General features: G+C 38.4%; 1 protein-coding gene across 1 annotated transcript in view; it reads left to right on the forward strand.

Annotated features, from left to right (window-relative positions):
- Positions 1 to 300: 300 nt before the first annotated feature.
- Positions 301 to 18,390, forward strand: part of LOC309686463 (collagen alpha-4(VI) chain-like) — a gene marked incomplete at both ends in the record, with an annotated part of 42,922 nt that continues 24,832 nt past the window's right edge. Inside the window, 16 exon segments of the mRNA XM_082499163.1 lie at positions 301 to 323; positions 1,103 to 1,407; positions 2,067 to 2,101; positions 2,105 to 2,352; positions 2,354 to 2,634; positions 6,111 to 6,460; positions 8,369 to 8,447; positions 9,020 to 9,165; positions 9,260 to 9,352; positions 10,803 to 10,856; positions 13,156 to 13,227; positions 13,684 to 13,710; positions 16,161 to 16,205; positions 16,414 to 16,467; positions 16,707 to 16,769; positions 17,783 to 17,848. Coding sequence (XP_082355289.1) covers positions 301 to 323; positions 1,103 to 1,407; positions 2,067 to 2,101; positions 2,105 to 2,352; positions 2,354 to 2,634; positions 6,111 to 6,460; positions 8,369 to 8,447; positions 9,020 to 9,165; positions 9,260 to 9,352; positions 10,803 to 10,856; positions 13,156 to 13,227; positions 13,684 to 13,710; positions 16,161 to 16,205; positions 16,414 to 16,467; positions 16,707 to 16,769; positions 17,783 to 17,848 — 1,941 coding nt within the window.

Genomic DNA, 18,390 nt, shown 5'->3' on the forward strand with positions numbered 1-18,390 from the left:
AACTCAAAGTGCATAAGTAACTTTTCCTTTGGCCTCACTATTATGATTTGAAGAACCCACAACAATTTATTGTCATTTAGACAATTATTCTATCACCAATGACCCCTTCCCCACCCAGGAAGGGGAATCGGAAAAACCAAGGAAAACCAAGGGTTGAAATGTAAACAGATTTAATAGAATAATCCTAAATAATTAACATTAATAGTACTAAAGAACCAATATTGATCCCAATACCAATATAAAATATACAAGGATTGTACTCAGCCAATTCTATCAGTAGGAAACTGTGCACTCGCAGCAATGGGTAGCAAATGTCGGACACTGTGAGTGCTATGACTTCAGGAGGAAGGGAAGGCCTCAGGGGTCCGGCACTGGGGCAAGAAATTGTCAGGATCACAGCCATCACAGAAGAGAAGAAACTTCTCAGCAAGCTCTCTAATCTATATTGAATGTGACATTCATGATGTGAAATAATTCTGTTGGCTAGCTTGAGTCAAGTGCCCGGGTCTTGCTCTTCCTTGTCCCTGCACCTGGCTATCTTGAAAACACTGAGACCTTGAAACCTGTATACCATAGCTGGCTATAAAGTAAATATTTTCACAAATTCAGACACTAGAGTCTTCTAAAAATGCAGTTTTCCCTAGCATTAGAAGAGACCTTACTGAAAAGTAAAATTACCGAAAGAGAGATTAATCCTGTGTTGCTCAAACCAGGGCACTCACTTAACAGCAGGTCGATGCATTCTTTATGATTGTGGTTCACATGCAGAAGTGTGCACAGCAATTACCATATGCAATTACTACATACGAGTTCTGAGCAGGCTGCGTATGGAAATTGTGTTGGTGTGAATTTCAGCATCTCTCCTTTGCCTGAGATTGGTGTTGCAGAAGGATGTAGCCTCTGACCCTCTGTATGATGAGCAGGGGAAAAGAAGGAACTAATGGGTGCTGAGAATTTACCAGGACAGATGGAAGGATTATTCTGCAAAGGGCCAATAGGTCTTGGATTCTGAAAAGTAATCAGGATGCAAAATTACTCTGCTATTAGATTAGACATGCTGTAGGAAAAGAGCAAAGTTACAAAAGACTTCTTCAGTCTGCAGCAAAGCTTCTATAGCAGACATCATCTTCCTTGTAGATGGATCCTGGAGCACAGGGACAAAGACCTTCAAGATCATGCAAGACTTCTTGTACACAATGGTCAATGGCTTTGATATTAGGCAAGACAAAATCCGTGTTGGTATGATTCAGTACAGTAATGTGCCATACACCGAATTCTTGTTGAACACTTGTTATAACAAGAATGATACCTTACAGAAGATACAGAAATTACATTACAAAGGAGGAGGCACCAAAACTGGCCACAGCCTCCAGTTTATGCTAAAGAATCACTTTGCAGCAAGTGCAGGTAGCCAAAAGGAAGAAGGTGTTCCTCAAATCGCTGTGGTGATAACAAATGGACAGGCTGAAGATGATGTTCAAAACCCAGCCACAGCAATCAAGGATACTGGCATCACATAGTATGCCATAGGCTTTCAAGGTTCTGCTTTGAGCTTCAGGAAATAGCTAGTGAGCTAACTGATGAGCATGTCTATGAAGTGGAAGATTTTGCTTCTCTGCAGGTACTCTCACAGTATTCTACAGATGCTTTGTATTAGTGTAGAGGAGATAACTGGACCAGCCACTCGGGTTGCCCACGGTATGTCCTGTAAGAGCTGTTTTCTTCCCAGATTTATTTTTTTCTATTCATAGATGAAGTACGTGGAATTGCAGTGTGTTGCCAAAATATGGATTTTAGCTTCTTGCATCTGCTATATATTGCTAACTACTTTTCAATAATATCATCTCATAACTGTGATAAATTTTGAGTACCTGTCTATCTTTAAAATTTTAAAAATACTGGTGGGAGGGGAGAAGGTGAGCAGGAGGAAGGGGAAGGCAGAAACACACAACATAGTTGCAGTTTCTTTCATGACTGGTAGAACGTACAGTCAGTTCTTCCTTGCTCATGAACAAAGCTGCAGAAGAAGCTATAGTAATTCATTCTTTGTGATCTTCTTTGGGCAGCTTGCAGAAAAGTCACGTTGGCAGATGTTGTCTTTTAAGTGGATACTTCAACAAATATTGGCCAGGAAGGCTTTCAGAAGGTGAAGAACTTTCTCTCCACCTTGAAATCAAGTCTTGATGTTGGCCTTGATGCGATCCAAATTGGGCTGGCACAATACAGTGATGAGACTTACCAAGAATTCATGCTGAATCAGTATTTGAAAAGTGATGTTTTGGAGCAGATGGAGAATTTGCCATATAGGAGTGGAGAAATTTTCACAGGGAGAGCTCTGGATTTTGTCAGCAGTGTATTTCACTGAAACTGCTCTTAGCAGAGCTAAGGGCTATGTCCTGCAGGTAGCCATTCTAATCACTGGTAGAGAATCCATTGATACCAGGAAACTGAGGAACAGAGGCATTGCCCGCTATGTTGTAGGAACTGGTGTCCAGAATACAGCTGAGCTTCAGCAAATAGCCAGCAAACCTTTTGGTAAGTATCTGTATAGAGCTGGTCGTTTTGATGACCTTCAAGATCTCTCCACAAGACTTTTGGGAAACTTCTGCTTTGGAGTTCAAAGTGAGAGAGAAAGTAAGAAGTTGTCCTTATGCCGTTTCAGTTGTTCATAATGTGTAATTGTGAAAATAAGGTATAGAAAAGTGGTCCTGGTTTTGATGTTATTTACATAAGTGTTACTGTCATGTAAAGTGATTGAAAACAATGGGGCTAATTTTTGGTTAGGTTGCAGTTCAGGATGACATCCCTGTTCTTTCTAATATATTTCAATGTCTGCGTTGAAGTCAGTGAGGTTTAATTGTTAAAATAGGAAAGTAAGCTCATGCTCAGTGCTATCTAAAGCTGGGCCTTAATGTATTGCAAAGAAAATCAGGGTCAGATTCATGGATTCTATGAAGTACATTCAATTTCCTCTCATTAGAGCTGGTGGAGCCTTCTTTAGAAAACAGTTTGTTTTGATGTCATTGAACAGTTGAACAGAGAACTATTTCTTGATTAAGTTATGGTTTTGGTGACTCTTTAATTCTTCATAAAACCTAGTTCAGAAATTGAACGTTCTAGAAGTTACAAAAATGAAGGGCGGTCATATTTTCCCTTTCAATACATTTGCTGAACAGCAAAATTCACAGAAAATGTATTTTCCCTGTTTCTTTAAGGACTGTTATTGTTGAATGGTGAAAGAGAGAGGGATATAAAAGAGGCATGGTAGCAAAAGTAAAATCAGAACAAAAAGTTGTTTAAAACAATGATGAATGTTTAAAATGTAGTGTAGTTATAATTTTGAAAGGAAACTACTTTTTTTTTTTTTTTTCTGGTTTTGCAGAGGTCCGTGTGGATACCTCCACTAGTTTTTCTCAATGAAGAGAAAAGATTAGGGGTTCGAGACTATGCTGGTAGTTAGGCACTTGGCTTTAATTCCTTTCTCCGTCATAAACTGTTACACTAAAGGATGCATTTAGGTCCAGTTTCAGTTGTCTTGCATCTGATGTGCCTTCCAGATTATGCGTATCTCTCTTCACAGTCTGTAAGTGAACTTACAATCAGTTTGTTCATGGCTCATGAGATCTTAATCACCCCCAAACTGGCTGGCATTTGCCAGGGTGTTGGGGGCCAAAATGAAGAGCTGAGCCTTCCCTCCTAAAGCCAGAAGCTACTCTGTGTGTGAATATCTCCTCAGTTGGTGTTCAGAGAGGAGGGCAGCCGGGCCTGTTTCAGTATGAGCTCTGCACCCCCACTCCCTGTTTTTTCCCACTGAGAGCTGAGCATACCTCCCCGTGAAAAGGCATCCCCCGGCTCCTGAAAGCAGAGAGAGGGCTGCTGTGAAAGTGGAGTGCGCTGCTGTGGAACAGCATGACCGTGGATGATGCAGTAGCACCTCCTGGTGTTCCATGGCCAGAGAACAGGGAGTTTCAGTGGGAGATACAGCAGTAAACTTAATATCTATACAGGCATGCTTGTTTACAGAGAGAGGAGTTAAAGAAGCCATATTGGCTTTGATCTCACCGATGCATGTATTTATTATTAAGTTCTGCGTAAATTTGTCTCATAAAACAAAGATCAACTTCCTGTGAAGCCTGTTTTATCTTGTCCTGTCATCTGTTTTCTCATATTTGCTGACCTTTCCTGTAACAAATCTATGGATTCCCCTTTCTCCGGTCACCTTTTCTTAAACTGCCAGATTTTTCAAATTTAAAAAACTGCATTCAAGGTACGGAACATCAACAGGGGAAAAAGATACCTTTGCAGCAGTAAGACAGGGCAGTTTAACAATGTGGATGTGGGGGGGAGAACAGGTGATTAGAAAAAGAGGTTAGCTACACAGAGTTGTTTACTTCTGCAAATAAATAGAGATTATCAACAGAGTATAGAGTACCTGTAACTGTTTTACACATTTTCATGCACAACACAGTAGCACAACAGTGAATGCTTTACTGCTGTTCTGATATTATTGCTGGTACGCTGGGGAGTTGGTAGGGAATGTTTTAAGAGCTAGGCAGTGTGGATGACCACTTGTCAGGGCTAAACTGTTGAATCCATGGTGGCCCTTCACACTGTCCTCGAACTATGTGATTAAAATGACCCAGATGTCAGAAAAATCTCATTGTGAAAACATACTGTGTGTGCGCTGGACATGAACACACAGTGGAAGAAATATGCAATAAATTTTATGTTCACTGAAATGTTTAATCAGAAGTATCCCTCACAGCTAGAAAAATGTTGTTCCCTGAACTGATGATGGCCTTTGCATCACAGGTGTTCTATGAATCTTGAAATCAGATGCAGCCTCACAACCTGGCTAAGGGGCATGACTGAGGGAGGTGTGTGTGTAGACATATATGTATGCATAGATATATTCAACTGTTTAAGAGAAATCTTTTCTTGTTGTGGACTAAACAGAAAAGCTGTATAGTTTTTTATTTTTATGTTGCTCTGAGGCCTGAATGTTGGATTTTTTCGCCATAAAAACTCATTCAGTGTGACCTTTTACATTTAAAGATTTTCATGCTGCTTATCAGCAAATCATACCCTCCAGAGGGCAGTTTGTACTGCAAGTGAAAATACTGAAACAATGATGGCCACTCTGAGGTGAAATTAATTCTGGATTTATTTCATTAAAGAGGTGAGCACATTCATCTTTTTCATGTGTGAGGGAAAACACAGAAAACTGTAATGAAACTTATATGGAATAATAGTCTACAGGAACTAGCCCAAACTAACAAGTGTGGAAAACAACCTTGTGTTTGATAAGTGTTTCAGAGTCAATGGGTGAAGAAGGAACAAAATTAGGGAGAGTGCTGTTTTACAGATAAAATTGCATTCCTCTGACTTCCTTGCAGAGGTACAACAACAGATGATAACACATGCAGGAGCACAGAATAAAATTCACAAAATAAAATTCATGAAGAATCAAGGCACAAAAGAAGTAAGCCAGGTGGTTTAGCTGCTTGATGGGGGCAGGATGATTGGGAAGGTGGGGGGAATTAACCACATTACAGTATTTGCTGTTATTACCAGGAGCTATGCAAGCAATTCCGTAACTGAGGTAGCCCTCACATTACAGCAGCCGTTCTTCACAGTGGTTATATGACATTGCATGTAGGCAATGCTGCCTCTCTCACATGGCCTATTCTACATTTATATGTATCATCTGGTCTTGTGACAACATGGTAAAGCACAGTCAGCCATTAAGCTTCCCATTGCAGTTGGAATATGTGTTGCACGTTCTCAGTTGGTAGCAAAGCTCATGGAAACATTTGCAAGATTAGGCCCTTTGAGGACATTTGACAGCTAGAGAACAGTGACCTGTTTTGCAGTTTGGGTATGTACATACGTTCAGTTATGTAGTCCTTAGTATCTGCAAGTTCACATAGCCCCACTGAAACTGGGGAGCTGATGGTATTTTTTGTTTATGGAAAAGCCTGTCTCACTGATTCTGACTTCTGGTTTTAAAGCTATTATACTGCATTTTGTTTCACTCCCATGATTCTGACAAAAGACAAGTTCTCAAATAGTGTAGGCTTATAGTTTCCTGTTTCTTCTACTTTTTTCAGATTGCAGCATAGATATTTCTATAGCAGTTGATATTTCAAGGCGCATGCAGCCAGCATCCACAGTGCTTCGGAAACAGAAATTGCAAGCATTCCTCCCCAAGCTTTTACTTCAGATGAAATCACTGCCAAATACCAGCTGTAATGCTGGCTCTCCAGTCAACGTTAGGTTCAAGTTCCAAGTATTGTCACAGACCAAACAATTCGTCTTTGACTCTGATTTTGAAGACTATAATGAAGAGATCATCCAGAAGTTCTTAGATGCACAGACCACTGTGGACACCTACCTGAATGCAGATTTATTACAGGCACTTGAGGAGAAGTTCTTTAGTGTGACCTCTGCTAAAGTTAAGGTAACTTAATGGTGTGAACGTATATGTTGGAAAAATTACGCAGTTTGATGTTTACGGACTCTGATGCTGAGTACTCCAGGAAGACAAAAAGATAGTTCAGGAGTTGGTGAATCCAATAAACAACTTAGGGCAACTAAGATGATTAAGGGATTGGAGCATCTCCCTTATGAGGAAAGGCTGAGAGAGCTGGGACTCTTTAGCCTGGAGAAGAGAAGGCTGAGGGGAGACCTTATTATGGCGTACAAGTATCTAAAGGGTGGGTTGAAGGAGGGTGGAGCCAGGCTCTTTTCAATGGTTCCCAGTGACAGGACGAAGGGTAATGGGCACAAGTTAGAACATAGGAAGTTCCGTTTAAATACACGGAAAAATTTCTTTACAGTGAGGGTGGCAGAGCACTGGCACAGGCTGCCCAGGGAGGTTGTGGAGTCCCCTTCTCTGGAGATTTTCAAGACCCGCCTGGATGCAGTCCTGAGTAATGTGCTCTGGGCAATCCTACTTTAGCAGGGGAGTTGGACTAGATGATCTCTAGAGGTCCCTTCCAACTCTGAAACTCCGTGATTCCATGAATCACAGAATGGTTAAGGTTGGAAGGAAGGTCTGGAGGTCATCTTGTCCAGCCCCTCTGCACAAGGAGGGTCAACTAGAGCAGGCTGCCCAGGGCCATGTCCAGATTGCTTTTGAGTGTCTGCAAGAGTGGAGACTACACAACCTCTCTAAGTAACCTGTGCCAGTGCTCAATCACCCTCATGGTAAAAAAAGTGTTTCCTTAGGATTATATAGAACCTCTTGTTCTTTCATTTGCCCTGATCAATTGCATATATCAGTTCAGATTCCCTAGGCACTCCTGCAGTAAGATGGTACTCAGAACATTTGGGTTAATACATATGATCACGAGTATTCATGCAGAAGACCTTCTTATATCTACCATGGAATATCTTTGTGCTTTGAGTAGTGGAAAGAGTTCTCTTTCAGAAACTGTAAATCCTGATCCTGAATCTCCGTTCAGAATAATGACAGCTCTAAGAAGTCACAGAAAACATCATCCAAGAAAGTTGTTTACAGAAGTTTATTTGTGTAGTTAACTTGTCAAATAATTTCAAATAACAAAGCTGAGTTCTGCTTATGGATAACTGATGATCAGGAAAATCTGCGATGTTAATTTTAATCTGATGTGGATTGCGAAAACCATATTGTTACAAATTCCCCTGCTTTCAGATGAAAGTTGGCATTCTCTTTTCTTACATTTGCATCAGTATGGCTTACCAATTTAGGTTGTAATTTGGTACATACTTAATACTATTTTTTCCCAAAGATTTCTTAAAATGTCATTTTATTCTGAATGGGGAATGTGACCACACACAATTTTGTTTCTTTTGGGCCTCAGTAGAGAGAATTTGTTTGACATACAAGTAAAAGCAGTGCTTTTTTTTTTTTTTTTCTAATTGCCAATTCTGTTAGATCTCTGTTGAAGATTAGAGTTAAGCAAGGCTTCTTTCTGCTTATGCATTATTACTAGAAATAAAATATGCTGCATATCTCAGCACTTTACCACTAGATTAATATTCCTTTCTGGTACTGTTTATGTGCAAATTGAAAATACAAGACTTTAGAATGCACATGAAATCACAATTTAATCTCTCTAGGATCCTGAGCAATAACATGCTTGTTGTGTAGAAACTATTAGTTGTAAACTTCATCAGGGATAGTGATTCTCTGTTGTTTGCATTTCTTCTTTTCTTTGTAATTTGTTTGTTTCTCAGCAAAAGAGTTGGACCTAATTCCAGCTTTTTTGACAAAGCAAGACTCGGATGTGTTCCAACAAGAGCTTTAAATAAATTAGAGCTTTGTAAACATGTATAACTTTTAGTCTCTTCTCAATTGACTTGGCATTACTCCTTTTCCTGGTAGGTTCTGTTAGTATTTTCAGATGGGCTGGATGATTCACTGGAAGATCTCAGAAAAGCAGCTGACTCACTTCGCTTTAAAGGTATTACAGTACTGCATTGATGTGCTCCAGCATCCTACTACCAATGGCCCAGTTGCTCCCCCACTGCAGCTTTTCCACATAACACACTTGTATGGCATTCCTCAGGAGTCGCTGCGAGAGTGTTTGCTTCTCCATGTGACCCAGTGTACAGGATGGCTTGCCTGGCAGATGATGCCAGAAACACACCTAGGGGTGCAGAGGTCCTAGGATGGTTCTGCTTTTTGGAGTCCCGCTCCAGCAGCTGGGGCAATTCAGGGTAGCCCCTCGCTGATGAGTGCAGCACCAGAGATTAGACCCAGCTCTGACTTCTGCAGGAGAAAACAGTTTTATGCTTCTGTTTTGGCACTGAGTAGCAGTCTGGTCTGACAACTGGGGAAATTGGAAAATTGGAAAATTACTGGTCTGGGTTTTTCTCTTCTACATTGTTTTCAGCAGTTTAATTTCTTTTAACATACTGTGTTGAAGCTATGAAATGTAAGTCTTTTAGAGAACTGCTGCTATTCGCAATGATATTGTTGGTTAAATAATATAGTTCAGGCATCTACTAATTTAAATCTATGCTTACGTTGAAGGTCTTGATGCACTTCTATTAGTTGGCCTGGATAATACACAGAATTTGTCTGAACTCCAGGAAATAGAGTTTGGCAGAGGGTTTGGATACAATGAACCTCTGAGTGTTGGGTTTGCAGAGATTGCAAACGTCTTGCAGAGAAATCTTGTAAGTCTTTCTGTGATATAAATAAAAAGGGGGAAAATCAGTTTTTATTTTATGAGTAATATACATAAATGAAATGTTTTTTGTCATTTTTCAGGATACTGTTGCAGAAAGGAAATGCTGTAAGGTTGTTTGTAAATGTCTTGGAGAAAATGGTGATCATGGCAGCCAGGGAAGTCTTGGAAAGAAGGTAGGAGAGCTGAGATAGACATTATTTAAGAATTGATATATTTTTTTGAAGTGTTTTCCTTTTTTGTACTATTTCAGAACATGCATTCAGGGCCCATGACCTTAGCTGTTAGGACAGATGAAGGAGAAACATGAAATGTGATCATTTCTCTGCAGCGTGTTCCTATTGCAGAAGTATTTTTGTAATGAAAATAATTTGTACATATAAAAAGCATTAAATGTGCTCCTTCACCAATTCAGCAGAAAACGGAGAGGGATTTAAGAAATTAAGTCTGATTAACCAAGAGGCTTATTAGTTATTGTGAATGAGAAACTTCCAGCCGACAAGCTGAGAGTAGAAAATAATCCTTCTTCACTAGGTGTGTGCCTTATCCTTTTGTGCCACTGGTTATTCCAAATACCCTCTTCTATAAGTTTCTTCTTATCAAACGCAGTACTAATTTACATTATTTTCTTTAAGATTTTATATTGTCTGTTTTAAGCCTTTCAAGTATTAAAGATATCACCACTCCTACAGCATGCTACTAGACTTCATTATTAAGGTTTTTAGTATATGTAGTCTCCATTTGACTACTATTCATTCCATTATTTCTAGTTATTCCAGTAACGTGCTAAGTAAATTGTATCTGTAGATCACGCTCTTCAGTTATGTGGTTGCAGTTAAATGAATTTTTGGTTATCTCTTAGCAAAAGAGATTTGAATATTTATTCATAAACCAATTTACCGATTTCTTCCATTACTCATTCATTTTCTTATACCTTTCTGTTTTACTAAAATGTCTAGATTAACATGCTTAGACAAAACAGCATTCAGAATGTAGGCAGTTGTTTTGCAGGCAAACATGATGCCTGGGTTGTACAGCCTACAGTTGCAAAAGCATGGTTTTGCAGCACAAATTCATGTCTCATTTTTGTTCACTTTCATTCCTAGAAAATCCGTTTGTTTTAGTTTCTCTCTGTTCAAGTTGTTGCCCTGAGAATATGAGCTTGCATCACTTCAGATACAAAGTTGCAATATTCCTAAAAGTCTTTGTAAGCTATTGTGGTAGCTTTGTCCTAACAAGTTTTCAACTCCTTACATTTTTCACTTCACTGTAGAATCTCATTACTGTATAATGCCTGCTTTTCCAAATCACTAAGGAAGATATTTAATTTGACTAAATATCCCAATGAGCTTTGTTAACCCCTCAGGCAGTTTCCTGAAATAACATACTGAAATTTATATCAAACATTGTTGTGTTTTGTTTTGTTTTTTTCACAGCCATGTCAAGTGCGTAGGACTGTTCAGAGTATCTGTGTAAATGTATTTGATTGAGCCTGCCCTCCTCAGCATAACCAGATCTAATTTTCAGGAAATGTTTTCTATCTCCATATGCAGAGTAATCTGATAGAAATGAACCCAGTGTGCTTGGAGAACAGTGTTACTTATCTCCCAAGTTCCTGTTTTTCAGGGAAGTACGGGATACAGAGGATCTCCGGGCCATCCTGGTGAGGAAGGCGGAATTGTAAGTAATTATTATTCCTACCTGCTAAGATGTTGGTGCCTGAACCTGTCTGCACTTACTCATTCACTCAGTGCTCGTCAATGTTAACCTAAAATGCGTGTAAGCAACATGTGTCTGAAGGTAAACATACGGACTTGATTCTCTGTGCATCTGCACCTCACCATAGTTATTACTAACTTGTAATGCAGAAGAAGAATCAATTGGAAAGAATCACACAACAGCATCATATGTGGCATATTTATGGCTAGCTCTTACTCATTTTTCATGACAGAATGTGCCAGATTTTGTGCTGATAGTTCTTATAGAAAAGGCCATCGCTTCCCTTCGTAGCATGAGTGCATATCTTATGACTGGATAACAAATCTAAATTTTGTAGTATGTTTTGGTGATTTCCAAATTCTTTGCAGTATGCTGTCCTTGACCTGAACTTCAACATAATGTGCACAAGTCAAAGCTCAACCCACTGGGGGTATTTCTTCCTCTTTTGCTGTCCAGAAACAAACAAAAATCCCACAAAGAATAAGATGTAATTTCCTTAGCAACATAAGCACAGAACTAGGTTTACAGCACTGTACCTATGACATGAATATTACTCCTAACTACAAGTGAGAAGCTTGCAAGCCAAGAACTGTCCAAGGATTTCTCTCTGTACTTAACTGTAAAATCCACACTGGAGTAATTCCAGTTCTTACAGTAGAGCGGTCAGCCTCAATTTGCCTTTGGTGAGGCAGCCTGGGGCAAGCTTACTGTCTATTCAGAGAAAGGCGGTAGTGGAAAAGAACAGTTGTCATCTGGGATTATCAAGAAAGTGCATTGTGATGGTGTTTTCACAATTACTTTGGAAATCACTAGCTTTTTCCACAGAAACAGTTTCCACAGACTTTATTTTTTTACAGGTGGTCTCATTTGCTGAACAATGCTCATATGGAATTTTATTCTAATTTCTGTAATGACTTGAAAATATTTAGTTTAGGAATAGAACTATTATCACATCCTTTCACAGATATGAATGATATAAGTAGGAATTAGAATTCAAACCCTGAGAGGTTTCTAAAATGAGAAACGTTTTGAACACATTGAAATGGGATGCCCCAAATTTTTCAGCACAACATTTTGATTTGAAAGATTCTAAATCTTGTCTTTTTTGAGGTGATGAAGGGGTTGATTTTTAATTTGGTTTATGTATTAAATTGGATTTCTCTTTTTGACCTTCTGAGAATCCAGAATAATGTCCTAGAACAGATAAATTACAGTAGTCATCTTTCTGGTCCCTTCACTTTCTTTTTCTTTACTGTGGAAGGATGAGAAGAAGTCTTGTCCACACCTTCAGAAACTTTCTCCATCTCCTGCATGTGAAGCCTAAAAGTGACTTTCATGTGGTAAATTTTCCTTGCTAAAGGCTATTTTTTTTTTCCAGCTACAAGATAAGTATTTGAAGCATCCAAAACAGTTGAATGTAGTAAATACACAGCAGAAAGCAGACTCCTGATAATAGACTACAGAAGATGGCACAAGGAAAGGAGGTTGAGGAGATAATGCTGGACAGCTTTGGTTTATCATGGTGTAGTACTCAGCTCAGGAATGAGTCTTAATGTTTCACATGGGCAATACAGCCAGGACAAAATGCTTAAACTTCTGTTTTTTCATATTGTGTAGTTCTGTGGCACCATTGTCTAACTTAATCTAGAATGTGATCCATGTTGCCTTTTTGCTAGTTTACAGAGACCTTTCTTTAAAGATGAGAAAAGAAAGAGAATGGTGTTTGTTTTTCTGATCTTAGGCTCTTCAAGTTTGTCTTCTCTTTTGCATGGTAGCAAAGGAGCTCTCATGTTTATCGTGTGTTTGTTCTCATTTTTTTTCCTCATTGTTTACCCTTTTAGACAATAATTTTAAGGGGATCTGCTGGGAGATGCTCCTCTCTTCCCAAATTTTTTTAGAACTTCTATCCTAACAAACCTGGAGGAGTCATCTTCAGAGATCAGTGGCTAGAGGAAAGTCATTCAATATTCATTTAAAGGCCAACCCACTGAAAGGCCTACCTTCAAGTACAGATATTTCAGTCCGAGATTGGCAGTGCAGTCTAAAACATGGCATGATAGTGAAAGCAGAGAACCAGGTGCAACTCAAACTAGTTATTGACTGTTCTGCTATGGTCAGTATGAAAATTTCCAGGTGACTTCTATATGTGTCCTTAGTGCAGTGAATGGTAATATAATTCTGTCTTGCTTTAATCTTATATGGTAACTTAACCAATAGCCATCATTGTATGGATGAGTTTGAACGTTCTCTTATTTCTTAGGGAGAGAGAGGCCCAGTTGGTTTCAATGGGACTCAAGGAGACAGGGGATGCCCAGGTTCCAGAGGCCGTAAGGCAAGTATGTCACTTTGAAGCATTTCCTAATTTTGTTTCCAACAAACCTGTTTTCTGTACTGAGGACAAATCACTGTGCTGTCTTCTTGAAGCATGGATAGACAACAAAACCCAGCTGCAACAATAGCAGACAATTTTTGCTATCTCGTTTTGAGAGGTACTTTGTATAATCAAAGCACGGTCAAATGGCAACTTGCCAGTGACTTTTCCACCACCAACTCCAGACTAGCCTTGGGTAAAGCTATAAAGCTTTACATAACGGAGATGAAAATGAGGGCCATACCGTCTTCCCACAGGAAAGGGATCAATCCCATATGTAGTAGTAGAGGGTTTTACAATAGGGACGATGAATACTGAGCCCAGCATGCCTCTGCACAGCAAGCTATTGTGCCCTGCTTCCCAAGCTCAATAAAAATACTTTCACCAAATTTCATCTGTGTTTATTTTCAATTTCAGGGCTCCAGAGGCTACAGAGGAAGTCAGGTTTGTGTTTTCATGTGTGATCAATTTTCTTTGAGAGCAGTGTTCTTCTTCCTTTTAAGTTCCTGTTACCTTGTAAGATGAAAATATCAACAAGGAAGGAAAACAGTGTAAAAACTTCAGAGTATTTAATGTACTTTTGCTATGGTTATGTAAGAATGGATTTAAGTAAGCAGTCTTGCTTGTGTTGTATTTTTAGCATGGTTGCGGTCATAGTTGATTTAGTCTAATTGACAGGAAAGGAATTTATTTACTGGCTATTTTAATAATCTGTCAAGGTGGTAATTCTGGTCAGCTGAATCTCATATTCCAATTGTTAAGGAAGCAAAGCAGAAAGGAGGAAAAATTTGGATTAATATTTATTGCAGATTTGGACAGCATTTTCACTGAATCATTATTGACACTTTTTCAATGTCCAGACTTCTCTTCAGCTGTTTTTGTCATCCACTGATCTTGCAACTCTTTCAAACATACCTGTTCATCAAAGAGCTGTTGTCACCAATTGGCTAATAAAATGTGAAGCCTGGAAGACGATGATCTATAATGGCATTATTAGTTCCCAAGCTAGAGCAATTAAAGTGGAATTCAAGTTGTATTGGGTGCTCTGATACAAAACCACTCCTAGAAAAGATTTAGGAGCCTCAAAGACTCAGAAGATATTTACTTCCAAACCTGAGCAGCTGTACATGTGATAAAGTTCAGAGAGTGTTTCTAATAGCTCGGCTATATTTAAAGTACTGCTCTGTACTGACTTTTTTAATCCTCCCATGTATTTTTCTTCCTTTTTCCATTTTCTGCTCTGCTCCCTGAGGTAATTTGTCCTCCTTTAAATATATGAACCATCTGATTATAGAAGAGGGCGATTTGTCCAAGTTGAATTGTACAGTAGGAGTTATCAGGAGCACAAACCCTACTGAAATCCAATGAATATGTGAATGTCTTCATTATGTTGTGTTGTATCCATTAATTTTATTTTAACTAAAAATATGAAACTTTCAGGACATAAAAAATGTGATTCAATACTGCTACCTTAGCAAGATTGAGGCAGTTTATTGAAGTCTGCAAGGCGTTTTAGTACAGCTATTTGGAGAAAAAAGACAACACTGAATATTTAATGCTATGAAGCTTGGCTCAGGTTTTCTGAGGTAGGAATAAGTGAGGGAAAAATTAAGACTTGAATAAAAGTAATGATAAGAGTCATGAGTGCTCAAAAACTTTCTGGAATACTTGTTCAGGAAATTATTGTTTGTGACATGTTAATCTTATGAAAATGTACAGACGGCTAGTTTTTCTTGTAGCATACACAAAACTGTTAAATGAATGAAAATTTACCTCAGGAACTTTAACTAGATGGTTTTACAAAGTCAATTTAGCATCAAAACCTACAAAGCAATTTTATCTGTAGTCTCTATCAGAGTGAGACTTCTGTTGGTTTAACTAGCATTTATAGCGTTCTCTTGTGCCACTTTCAGTGAATCGTTGAATATCCTTTCAGGGTAGTGGTCTCTGCTAATTTAATTTCCTACTGCAAATAAAAACATCACAGTTAATTCCTCATTTTTATCCTAGTAAGGAAAGAATAAAATATCCTTTAGAAGTTGAGCATGTTATTTGGCTGTGTCTGAAACATTGTGGAGCATACATAAATGAAATAAGGTTCTCACAGTTATGACTCTATTCAGAAGCCTCACTCTTCATCTGAACAACAAGTTGACATCGCAAACTCTGTAAGGTTGTGATCGGTGTTTTGTGAGAAAATGGCTGCCATAAATGGTTGCAATACGGTTATTCATTTTTGCAGACAAAGGGAAGAGAAGAGCAGTGTGTGTTTGAATGGGAATGTGACTGCTGTTTATGTAGCAAGCATCACATTGCTGAAACAGTAATGAAGTTTCTTTAACAAGTCCTAAAGCCTAAGATCAATCTTCTGTAATTGTTTTTATCATGGTTATTCTTTCTAGTTTTTCAATACACTGTTCATGGTATAAAAATTCTTAAAAAAAAAAAAAAAAAAAAAAGGCACAATACAAACACACATGTGATGGTTGACACCAGAATTACAAGATTATTGGCGTGTCAGATCAGACACTAGTAGTCATATTTTGGAATATATCTAGTTTTTGAAGGTGCTGCAGTTGGGAAAAAGATTTGAAAACCAACAGATGGAAAAGCAGAATTTTGATCCTGGTGAAGATCTATAGTTTTAATAACCATCATTTTAATTAGGTGTTCTTAACTAGGAATTGTTTTAAAAGTTAATAATTCATTAAAATATGAATTATGCTGTAATATTCATTAAAATATGAATTATTAATCCCTATTTATAACTATTATTAATTATTATTGCTATTCTTATTCAAGTTTCCAAAAGCAGGGTGAACACGTTTTCCCTTGCTCAAAGAGGCAAGTGGACTGATGCTAACAGGGTTGATTTTTTTTACTTTTTGCTACAGGGTGAACATGGTGAGAGTGGTTTTGATGGCACTGATGGAGAGCAGGTAATCATTACTTTAAATGTGCAGTGCAGTTAGACACCTGCCACAGAGTTCAAAAGTACAGACTTTTGTGCCTTTGAATGGGCTTTTTTTTTAGTTTTTAAGAGCTGCATATCTGATTGAAGTTGGATTCTGACAGACAAAACTTGGGAACCACATTTATCAGAAAGACCAACCATTAATTTTTTTCTTCTTTTTTCCCCCCATCTAGGGAGAACGTGGATTTCCTGGACCTTCTGGAGATAAAGGCAGCCCAGGAAAACAGGTGAAGTATCCTTTATCATAATGTTTAGATTTTATAGAAACATCTTTCCAAAGTGTAATGCTATCTGTAATGCCTGTGAGTTATTTTTAATAGCTGCCTGTTCTTGAATATGATGTGGCTGCTGCTGTAAATCAGTGTAGGTCCACACACTTAGGCAGATCTGTGTTATCTTACCAAGCCTTCCACAGATACTATTTCTACATGTACCCGAATTGCTTGTGCTTTTTTTATGAATTTAGGGGAGAAAAGGCCCCAGAGGAGAACCAGGTGAACGAGGAGAATCTGGTCTAAGAGGAGATCATGTAAGTGTATTCCTTCATCTTTATTAGGTTGCACTGATTTGCACCTAGATTTTGTGATCGAACTGCCTGAAATATATGTGATTTGAAGAGTTTTTCACAATCCTAGGTGGTGCAGTACTCTGCAAGCATATTCCAGAAACCCTGAACTCTTTAGGTGCAGATAGACTGATGTGTTTTGATGTGTTGCTTGGAAGCAGGTGTTTAAGCCTCAGGTCTCCTGCTTGTTCCTTGCATTTTTGTTTTATTTATTTGTTTGTTTGTTTTTACCATGGGCAACGTACTCCTTTTGGAGCTACTTAGACTTCCCTGGTGGTTCCCACCTTACAGAGGAATTTCTGGATCACTTGAAAACCCTGTGCACTGACTCCTGGTTAGCAATTTATAGTGCTGCAAAGGCTAGTTACTTCTCCATGCTGATATTTTTTTCCTTGCATGCTCCAGAGCCCTATATAAATGCAGTCCCTAAGGACTAAAATTTCAGTGGAGACATCACACTTCTTGTATCACAACTTTTAAATATTCTCATGCATATTTCAAAGACCTTTGTTCCGAACAGTCAAATATAGTGTTGACTCTTGTCTTCTAACATTTATAAAAAAAAAAAAAATCAGGTTTCATGGGAACTTGCATCTTTGAGAGATCAGGATTTCAGCTGTGTCTAGCATTAAGTGGCTAAATGGAACTCCTAGTGTAACCCCACCTGAAACTCACTGACTAGTTATGGCTTTAACTCAATTAACTATACCCAAACAACTAGAACCGCTTCAGTTTTCAGGTTTTAATTTGTTGCCCATTAGTAATACTTCTTTTCATGTCTTTGCAAAAGAAACATTTGGACTTTGCAGAACTTCCTATACAGTGTTCTTACAAGCATCTTCATTTAAAATAGCCTTTGTATTTCTCATTGGCTGCAATAACAAATCTCATTTTTCCTTTTTGCATATCCTGCCTCTAATCAGAGTAATAAAGGTGTGGTCACTGAAAATGCTAAGCTTTCTGCTTAACTTTTCCAGGGAGATCCTGGGGCTAGCAATAATGTTCCTGGTCCTAAGGGTGAAAAGGGAAACCCAGCATGTCAGGTAAGTAAGTAGTTCTATATAACAGAGAGGATTTGAATAATTGCTGAGTTCTATTGGCTGTCCAGTGACTAAGCAGCTCTTTTATTTTGTATTTTGCCTTCAGTGTATGTCTGCAACACAGAAAGCTTTGAGAAGTGCTTTATAGTATAAAAAAAAAAAAGTTAAAGTTAAAGACCGTGGAAATGTTGTCATAACGTAGAGCTAAGAGAAGGTATGGATTTAGTATAAATATTCTGCCACAAATCTACATAATCAACCTTCTAGTAATGGGTTTTAAGGATACTGTTAAAAACCATGCTGGGAAAAATGCATTTGGTATCCACAGGCTGTACTCATTTTACTATGGAACTGCTATTTCCTGAGGGTGGTGGATAAACTCCATTTTGATCTGTATCTAGAATATAAGAGCTGGGATATGTGCTTACATAGTGATGTCTGAATTTTTAAGAGGTATTTGAGCAATACTGCAAGGGAACAAATATAAAAAAAAAAGCACAGCCCATTTTACTGTTGCACTTTGGAAAGAATAAGCAAAGATGATA

This window comes from Vanellus vanellus (assembly GCF_965231255.1).
Source record: "Vanellus vanellus genome assembly, chromosome: 2".
NCBI classification, from domain to species: Eukaryota; Metazoa; Chordata; class Aves; order Charadriiformes; family Charadriidae; genus Vanellus; species Vanellus vanellus.